At 41.1% G+C, this 10,317-nt stretch overlaps 1 protein-coding gene across 1 annotated transcript; it reads right to left on the reverse strand.

The window, feature by feature from the left end:
• Positions 1-1,334: 1,334 nt before the first annotated feature.
• Positions 1,335-3,590, reverse strand: LOC105054221 (BTB/POZ domain-containing protein At1g63850). Its single transcript, XM_010935688.4, has 2 exons — positions 2,575-3,590; positions 1,335-2,467 (listed from the first exon to the last, which is right to left on the reverse strand). Exons 1-2 carry the CDS (start codon positions 3,511-3,513, stop codon positions 1,487-1,489), a joined length of 1,920 nt encoding a protein of 639 aa, XP_010933990.1. The 5' UTR covers positions 3,514-3,590; the 3' UTR covers positions 1,335-1,486.
• Positions 3,591-10,317: the final 6,727 nt, after the last annotated feature.

A 10,317-nucleotide genomic window follows, 5' to 3' on the forward strand; every position in this document is an offset into this window, starting at 1 on the left:
ATGATTCACCAGCTTGATTTTATTTAAAGTGGACCTATCGCCGCCTAATTGGAAGATGCATTTATATAAATGTAAAGAGCTAGGCGAACAATGTGCTATAGTTTTATGCATGAATAGATAACTATGATGATGTAGCATTAGAGAATAAAAATAATGATTCACACAAAATAAAATCCTTCAACATATCAAAGAAAAATCCTAAACTCAAGTCGAAAAAATAATTCTGATATTTGATTGATGAGTACTGAATAAACATAAAATAAGATTATTTATAATACCACAATCCTAACAAGAACAGTTCCACATACAGTGAAATATACAAAATAACATAATAAATAATAATATCTAAATAAATAAAACTAAAATATAAAATTAAACCAAAGGTAGATATCTGGATATAAAACAATCCCAAAATCCATTAAAATGATAAAATTTAGATCCGAACAAACCAAGACCTAAAGTTCAAAATGAGCTTTCTATTAATATATTATGGATCCATAACTTTTTTCTATATCAAAAATTATAATCATGCCTCCAATCCATTTATTTGGACTTCCACTACTTTCTACACTCAGATCTGACTTCAACTAGATGTTTCGCATCATATGGCTAGAGACAAAAGATGCACATGAGATGAAGCATGGAGATCTATTCCTTTCTCTCCATCATTGAAAATGTTTTCGTTTATTCATCTTATTTGGATACATATTCCACATCTGATATGGTGGAGGGCAAATCTGAATCAAAAGGCGAATGACATTAGCAGTGCGCATGCAACTAGCAATTATAACAAGGACAGTCAATTAGCTCACCACGAGCCCATCCAACTGGAAAGCTTTCCCCTGCACATGGCTGGACAGCACAAAATGATTTCTAGTAAAAAAAAAAAAAGGGACGGTAAAAAATAATGGAACTGCCCTCATTGCATTGCGTTAAGAAATTTAGAAAAACATTCAAGCGTACAAGGAAGTTTTCATCTTAATTTACATAACAAAGAGATCTAACAAATCCACATTTGAACAGCTTGGCTTAGATATTCCACATGTTTTTAGTGGGTATAATAGAAGCAATCATAATTCTTATCTAGATTTGAACACTAACTAGTATATTCCCACTCTATCATCTAAATTTTAACAAACTATAATTCTAATTTCTTTGAACAATTACTACCATTCTGGTCATATTAATTCTAATTCTATAAAGTACTAGCTGATAGCAGAAAAGTTTGTTAAGCATTATTCACCAGAATTAAAGGAGGCCATCCAAACTCACACCCCCTTTCTCTACATCCATTCTAAGTCAAGCTAAGCACCTTACATAATATACAGGAGCTGGTTCAGGAACGAAGAAAGAGATGGACCACTCAAGCGATCTCATCATACAAATCCAAACACAAATAGAATCAAAAGAGAGTTGGAAAAAAAAGAAAAAAAATCATTAAGAACAGATCAAACTAAAAACCAAACCAGATAGCAATGAGCTGCTGTCAGGAAGAATTCTCGCAGACGGCGGCCAGCCTGAGCTGTGGCGGCCGCTCCGGCTCGCCGTTCCGCCGCCAGAACGCCCTCCTCCACCACACCTCGAAACCCCTCTGGATGTTGGGGCAATCGTCGCCGGAATTCAGGAACCGATCGAACCATGCCAGCAAGATCTCCTGCTGCACCGCCAACGGCAGCGTCAGGATTGTGTTGGCGAGCCCGTCTTCGATAAGATGGCGGTCGAGCCCCTTGCAAGCCCTCCTCATCCACCCGAAGTCCTCGTAGAAAGGATCCAGCCAAGTCCCTAAGAGCAAGCATCTCGCCTCCTTGGAGACTAAAATCTGGCCCTTGCCCACCCCAACGAAGAGCCGGGCCGTGACCCGGCTCACCTCGTAGCGGTGGATAGCCGGGACCTTGGAATGCGCCTCCGAGAGCTCCGCCTGCGCCGCCCAAGTCCAGAGGAACTCGTCGGCAATCTGGCGGTCGATGAGGATGTCGAGGATCCAGTGGAGGTTGTCAGCCTGCCGGGCGATCTGGGCGGCCTCCGACAGGTCGGCGGCGGCGGCGCGGACGAAGTGGTGGCGGAGGAGGCGGAGGCAGCCCTCGCAGGCGGAGTAGAGCGATTCCTTGCTGAGGTCCCCGCCGGCGGCGCCGCCACCGCCACGGCCGTAGGAGGCGCTGTTTTCCCGGAGCATTTTTGACACGAGGCCCTTCATCTCCCGCCGGGCCTTCTCGTCCTTGCCCTCTAAGACCACCTGGAGGAGCCGGACAAGTATCTCCTCCCCGCCATTGCCGTAGGCTTCGTCCGCCGAGGGATGGGCTACTTCGAGGGAGACCCTTTTGAGCACCTCTCCTGCGCCCGAGCTCTCCAGGTGGAGCTGGGAAAGGAGGGAGGCCACCTTTTCCTCCTCGTCCTCCGCCCAGGGGGCGGCCTCCAGGTACTCCAGGCAGGACAAAACCCCCGCATCGAACACGATCGCCGCCGAGACCTGCCCACAAGAGAAGAAAACGGTGACATTTTTACGATAAGCGAAAGCCATTGCTCGGGTTCTCAGAAGGAGGCAAGATACTATAACTAGAGGATCAAAGGTGGGACCTTTAGGATGCCGAGGACCTTGGAAACGTCCTCCTTCATGAGGCGACGGCGGATGTCCTTGCAGTACATGAGGCGGAGAGTCTCGATGTAGACTTCGACGTCGTCGCAGTCGGATATCTCGACGAGGTGGGGGAGGGAGCGCTGCTGACGGGACCAGCGGTCGGAGAGCTTGGCGGCGAAGAAGCGGCTGTGGGTAACCAGGATATGGCGGTGGACGTTGAGGGAAACGCTGAAGCCGTCCTTGGAACTGAGGGTCAGCCGGACGTCGCTGGAGTCCGGGTCGTTGAACTGGCTCCCGGGGCTACAGCTGCCCAGAATATCCGCGACCCGCTCCTGGAGCAGGAGCTGGCGGTCCAAGACGGGGGCGGCGCGGCCGGCCGGTGGTGGGTGCTGCGGGAGCGGGGGGCGGGGATGGTAGTCGTGCTCGTTGGTCATCATGTCGAAGAGGGTGGGGCTGGAGCGGGTTTTGTCAAGGGGCGGGGGGGACATGGGGTTGAGGAGGCCCGCATTGAGGGCGGAGTTGAATTTGCTGTAGCTCGAGGGGTACGGAGTGCAAACCGGGTAAGCGGCGGCGGGTGTTGGGGAGGCGGCGGCGGCGATGGGGGAGGCGTCCATGGCTGCGCCCGGCGAGTCACAACCTGGGGAGACCTGAGCCGGAGACGGGGAGTGGGATGGCTCCTCGGCGAGCGCGGGATCCGGCGCCGATGGGGGCGGAGGAGGAGGGTGGCGGGGTTGGGCCGGCGAGGCGGAGGTGGGAGTAGGATGGTGGTGGTGCTTGGTTGAGACAGCGCAGCACCAGGCACTGCCGTCAGAGGAGACGACGTGTGGAGAGAGGGAGGGGGCGGAAGAAACGGAGATGGTGGTCTCGCGGCGCTTGCGACGCTTGGATCTGCAGGACTGGGGCTGGGACTGGGTTTTGAGGTGGGCGGACGCTGCCATCCAAGCGGGCCGCGGGAGGACCTTGATAACACCCACCGTCGTGGTTGTCGTCTTTTGATGAGAGCCCAAGGAAAAGGGGGGCCACGTCTTCGGGAACCGCAGCAATAAAAATTAAAAATTTCGACTAATCCATAAATCTAATCTTGTATCCTGAGGGTAGACCGATGGACTCGAGTGCGGCGATTGTTTTGATGAAAAAGATTGTTGGCATTTGGACCCTTGGCAGACAGCTGAGAGACGGGTGGGGGGTGGAGAGAGAGAGAGAGAGGATTAAAGCAATGAATGCAAGGTTACAATGGCATGGGGGCGGTGATCACGGACAGGCGCCAGCGTCCTCGCTGCATCTCATAATGCTCTACACTCTGTTCTGAATTTTGTCAGATTGCAGTGGAGTTCCACCGAGAGCTTGGTCCGGCCTTTAATTAACACCATCAAAACTTACGTTATAAATTCCTATTTCTGTATCTATACCTCTGTCTATTATATTATTCATACCTTTTGAATTATACGTTATATTAAGTATCGAGATGTTCGCTTGGGAGGAGAAGCATGAACATGAGACGAGCTTTCCCTGTCTCTCCTCACTCCCTCAGCTATCACCTTCTAACGGGGCCCGCGAGAAAAGGTGATGAGAAGACGTTGAAAGTTGGAATCATGGAAAAGTGTAAATGTGGGCTGCTGGCCGCTTCGAAAAGATCACTTGCGTGCAATGGAACTTTTGGATCTGATAAGAAAACGGGACCAATTAAACGTTGATGGCATATTACACCTAGATTGGGTCCTTTCATCATCGTACAATCTAGCAAAACAATTCGATTGCGAGGCAAAGATGCGAGAAAATGACGTTGAAGATTGGAGATTAGATTCAACCCGTAGCTAGCGCTCTCGTTGTCGCGTTCTTGGGATATTGTACATCAGATATGCGAATGTAGTTTTGTTTGCAAGTTGATATTCCTAAGGTTACGACGAGATTTAAATTAAATATGTCTCACGTTTTCAGTTTTAGCATACTTGACAAAATTTTATTTGATATCGTGTGGACATATAAAATTTTAAATTTATATTATTAAAATATGTTAGAATATATTTAAAAAGGATTTTATCTAGAGTAGCATTGAGTCATGATAAAGGTTCATATGCTTTTGCACTATTTAAGAAGAGATTACAATTTCTTTTGTTTTTAAGTTTATGATGAAAATGTGCAATCTCATGGAGAGAATTCATATTCTTTTTTTTTTTTGGATAAGAAATGGCAAAGCTCTATTAGATCAATAAGAGAGTTAAAGTTGGAAGAAACTGTTTCACAGTGAAGCCCAGACCAATATACATCTCCACATACGCCCAAAAAATCTGTACCAACAAGGTATACCCATCCAATCATCTTCAATGTTAATATAGTTAAGATATTTCAGATAGTAAAATTCTAACGTGATAAATTATTAAATATTATTTGATAGGAGGTAATATTTTACATCGTCCCAATGATATAAATTAGATGATGTGATCATCTTATTTGGTATTGCAAAATTCCATCCAGTGATAAAAAATTCGTAATAAATTCGATGATAGCATCACTGCATAATGTAATGATGCTATCACCACACATACACCAGGTGTAGCACATCACTGGATACTCGTGATGTGCTGAAATTATTTTGGAATAAAAATATTTTTAGTCAATAAATTGAAAAGAAAATAAAAATTATCTTTGATTTTTTCTATAGATGCTTATCTATTAGATATATTTTTTATTTTTATTGATAGATTTAGTTAAATGATATGGATACGTTTTATTTATTTATGAGATATCTATTTTATTTCTATGGATAGATATGGTTAATTTGCATGAATGGATCATTCTAAATTTTTTTTTTTTTTAATTTATTTTGATGAACTAAATCATTTCTGATGGACAATCCTGATATTGATGGTCAAAATTGACTGAGCCTAATCAAACTGATTATATATAATATTATCGTAATATCATTCTAATAGCTTCTTCAAAATAAATATATATAATAATAATAAATAAATAAATAATAATATATTATTATTATTACTGTTATATATTTTTGTGAGAAATTATAAATAAAAAATATTTAATCAAATTATAAAATAATTATTAAATATAAATGTATAAGGCCATTTACGATATATTATACATTATCACAATCACTATTTGATGATATATCAAATACAATAAAATTTTATTTTCAATGATATTTTAGTGATATACCAAATACGATGATCACATATCACCTCAATATTCATATCACTCCAGTGATCACATCACTCCAATGATTACATCATCGGTGATATATCAAACAGTCTCCCCCTGATCCATAGCTTTTCACTTCAAAAAGTATTTTATAAATATCTATTGTCTTTTAAGGATCCAGTTAAAAGGGCTATTGCTTGAATAATAACTATTGCTTATGTTGGATTTTTTTTTTTTTTGGGGGTGGGGGGGGGGGGGGTAGATTATGTTACATAATGTTCATTGGCGGCTAAAAAATTGGTTTTTGAATACCTCTTATATAGGTATAAAACAAAGGGGACCTATAAAATTGTTAGGCAACTTCTAGTATTTTTTGTTTCATTGCTCATGCACTGGCATTTCTTGGCACGATCTTTCAACTTGGATCAGGCATGGAATTAACTTATTTTAATCAAAAATAATAAAAGTCATGCCGTGGACAATTTAATATGACTATCTAGTAAATGAATCTAGTTCGGATAATTTGAGTTTAGCAACTTGATCAGCTTGATTGAGATAGATCTATTTAATTATCAGGACAAACATGATTTAAATCAAAATCAATCCAATAACAACCCATTTAACTATGTTTGTGTCTAAAAGTACTTCAAACTCATATTTATAGAATAGCATATATAACAAGTCGATAATAATTGAAACTAATGCATTAATAGTAGTTAGTTGGTTAATTGTGCTAGCATATCGAGTTAACCATAGGGCACAAATGATGTCAAATTTATTTTAATCATTTTATCAATTCAACAAGTGAATTATATCATTTTATACATGACTTAAGTTATTTATTAAACATGATATAGGTATCAGATCATTTTTTTTTTTTTTTTTGTAACAAACTAAAATTCCTTCAATGCTACGTATTATTCCAATCTCTTTTTGCTTCCATATCATCCAACAAGCTCCATTTTTGATTTTTTTTTTTATTCTCCCTTTCTTTTCTCCTATTTTTTTGGCAAACTAATTATGCAAGGATTCCGACCAAATGGATCGTAATTTAGTTGGAATATGACATTCATTTATTAAACAAGTCATATTTGGGCTGATAATTCTATCAGAATACCACATTACTTATATCCCAATCTGATCTAAATGTAATTGAAATTGATCTACTACCACCACTATTTACAAACATTGATATAACTAAGACAAATATACCTTGTCTTTGATTTTGAAAGAAAATTTTACCCAAATTACACTCTTTCACCATCATGAATTGAAACTTATCTTTTTTTTTTTTTTTTTTTTTTTTTTGATGCATGCAGATGATCACACCGCACCTGATGTGAGAGTAGTCTAAAAACAATCAAAATATAAAAATCCTGTAAAATCGATGAATAATCCTCATCCACTCAATTTTCAAAATACTCTTCTACAGGCGACCAAAATTATCATTTATTAACCCTATCTCTTACCCGGAGAGCGGGCCTGGAGCGGTAGGTACATCAACGGTCCCCAACAATTGCAAAGCAACGGCACATGCAAGGGATTTTTACCCAGAATAAAAAAACTAGCCGTTAGCCACTTCACAACTTACCGACACCCCCAAACCCTTTAAAAAACAAAACCTGGAGGAGAAAACATTTATCTGCGAAGGTTTTTTTTTTTTTTTTTTAAAAAAAAAACACTTGTTGATACGTCACATGCCATGTGAAGGGCCCCTCCTTTTCTGAGGGAAACGGTACGGGCGCCTAGCAGCGGGCCCATGCAAGGATTTTTTTTTTTTTTGATAGAAGGTTAAGCATGCAAGCGCCACCTTTTCCGCTTTTGGTTTGGCGCTTAGCTCCGCTCCGCTTGGAAACGGGCCCCGGAACGCATGGCATCCGGACCTTTAGCAAATTTTAACTTTCTGGTGGAACGGTGATGCCGAGCTCGCCGGGAATACCATGCTTTTTCGTAATTGAAAGGGAGCAGCTTTCCAGCATGCCGAAGGATCTGCGAGCCGTTCTTTAGGGGTAGTTAATTTTTATTTATATTTTGGATTAAGCTAATGTACGTACGTCTCTCTCTCTCTCTCTCTCTAATTTGATAAATTTTCAGGAAGGAATTTTATAACTAGGGTGCAGATGTTTAAAACTCATCTTTTAAAATACTACCATACAAACAAGTTTTAAATGTATCTCATGTTGGAAAGCTTTTACATAAAATTTTCAATAAAAATTATTATAATTTATATCTTTTTCCGATCTTAGCGGCTACGATGATCAATTCTATGATAAGGCTTGAAAGACTAGCTCCTGAAACATAATATTCAGCCATTGATATACGACAGCAACCTTCATAGCTCTTCGAAAAATAAATATATTGATGATTAGGCTTGGCTAGCTTGATCTGAAAGGATCTAGCTCTATTGTATGGATATATGAGCGATTCCCGATTAACCTGGCTGACTAGGTCCAAAGGAAATTAGTATCTAAATATATGTGGTTAATAATCAGCTTCACTGGTTAGACTCGTGTCATAATTGGATTTTAAAGTAAATAATAATTTTATTTGATTCCAATTTCTCGATCACACAACGAGCATAATGCCTTCAAAAATCCAAGCATTTTCAAATAGAGATTAGTCTTTTGTTATAAATTTCCATCATGCAAAATCAATGACGTAATCACACTCATTCTCAAATAAAATAATATATGGTTGATCCCTATTTTTAAATTAAAATTTATGCAAGGTAATCAAGCATGATAATATTCATTGTCAAATATTTATAAATAACTCTATATAAGATAGGAATTGCTATCCTTTTAAATTATGGATGCATATTTCAAACTAAGATAAAGTATTTTGTTGACAATATAAGTTTCAAAATATTTTTTCTGAAAATTTACAAAAATATATAAAGAATGCTTATGGCTTACTCAATAGAGATACTTACTAATCTAGATTGATAGGATCCAGAAATTTCTCACAATAAGGTCACACACAACCTAAAGTAAATATATATCGAAAACATTAAACCTTTCTTCACAACCCCAAGTCCACCCCCTACATTCTGAAAATCCATAGTGCTCCCTTTCAAGACTCTACATCCTAGGATCTTCTTAGACCAAGAATGATGATCCTAGATGATCTTTAAATTATTGATTTGTCTTTGAACGATGGAGCTTAGACCTAGGCACACATCCGGAGCATAATCTATAACCTGGAAAATTTTTTCTATCCCTTATTGTAAGTTGTCCATCAAATTAATGAAAAAAACAGCTTAGAATTTTATGTCATTTAAAGAAATTGAGTGTAGAACCCACTCTAAATTTCTTTTTGTCTAGATCATGTACTTTTACACCAAAATAGCTTTCATCATTGGCTTTGGAAGGAGCGATAGAGTAAATGAATTAGAGGACAGGGAGAGAGAGCTTACCTTGCTTGTTTGTAAGAAGTGGTTAGGGTCGGACCTGATCCACTATTTATCTAGTGGGCCAGTTCAACCATAGGGTAATATATATGAAACCAAATAAAATAAAAAAAAAGTACGATACATATGGATGGTCTAATCTACTAGCTCAGCGGTGGACTTGATCGAACCAATAATTAGTAGTTCGTAGGTGTCCTTCTTTGTGGACTGGGAGAGGGCAGTCAATCAGAAGCCAAGTCACCGGTGTTTTGTAGCTATCATGCGGAAGGTGCGTGCCCGGGGGACTAAAAGGATGCTGCGGACATTCCAACCGCGGCAACACTGCTTTGAGCTGATCCATTCAATATGTTTGGTGGATGTCTAATTTGGACATCACCTTTTAAAATTTTCTCATATCACAAGATATAGTAAAAAAAAATAATAATAATAAAATAATTAAAATATATGGATCAGCCACAAAAAGGTTCGTCTTTACGGGATATGCAAACTTCATTATGAAAAAAAAAATTTACAAGAGAAGACCTTACTCTCAACCTTTGTACACCCAATTCTCTCTCTAGAAGTTTCTCTCTCAAAAGCTCTCTCTCTCTTAGAAGACTCCCTAAATTCCTGAAGTGCCTGGCGACCGCTGTCCAGGAGCCTCCTGCTTCTTCTCTCTCAACGCTTCCGTCTCTCTCTTCTCTCGGGTTCCATACGGCTCGTACGGCGCAAAAAACCGAACCACACTACCTTTGTTCATGTACAGGGCCTTTTATAGGCCTTAATCACGACTTATATCATGATTAGGACTCCTTAATCAACTCAAAAAATGTCCCAAACCGTTGGATCAAGACCGGGAGTCATCTGGGCTCTCCGATCATGCTCCGGTCCACAGAATAGAACCGTAGGCTGCGAGAAATGCGTGGAAAATGTCCACACGGTCCACAGGCCCATCCGTGGACCGCCCGATCTACGGTGGACCAGAGAACAGGGCCCAGGCAGGGCACCTGGGCCTGGGCCGGCCCGTGCCCGCGCGCGGGCTGGGTCGCACGCCCGCCTGGGCCGCACGCCCGGTTGGGCCGCCCGCCCGCCTGGGCCGCGGGCCTGGGTCGCGGTCCCGCGTGCCTGGGTCGCGCGTCCCGCGTGCCGCCGCCTGCGGCCGTGCCTCTGCCGGCCGCCTGCGGTCCTCTGCCGCCTC

This window comes from Elaeis guineensis, chromosome 11 (genome assembly GCF_000442705.2).
Source record: "Elaeis guineensis isolate ETL-2024a chromosome 11, EG11, whole genome shotgun sequence".
Taxonomy (NCBI): domain Eukaryota; kingdom Viridiplantae; phylum Streptophyta; class Magnoliopsida; order Arecales; family Arecaceae; genus Elaeis; species Elaeis guineensis.

Coding starts and splice junctions, on each gene's coding strand:
- LOC105054221 (XM_010935688.4), bottom strand. CDS start 3,513: ATGGCAGCGTCCGCCCACCTCAAAACCCAGTCCCAGCCCCAGTCCTGC. Junction 2,468..2,574: donor AGGTCCTCGGCATCCTAAAG/GTCCCACCTTTG, acceptor TCTTGTGGGCAG/GTCTCGGCGGCGATCGTGTT.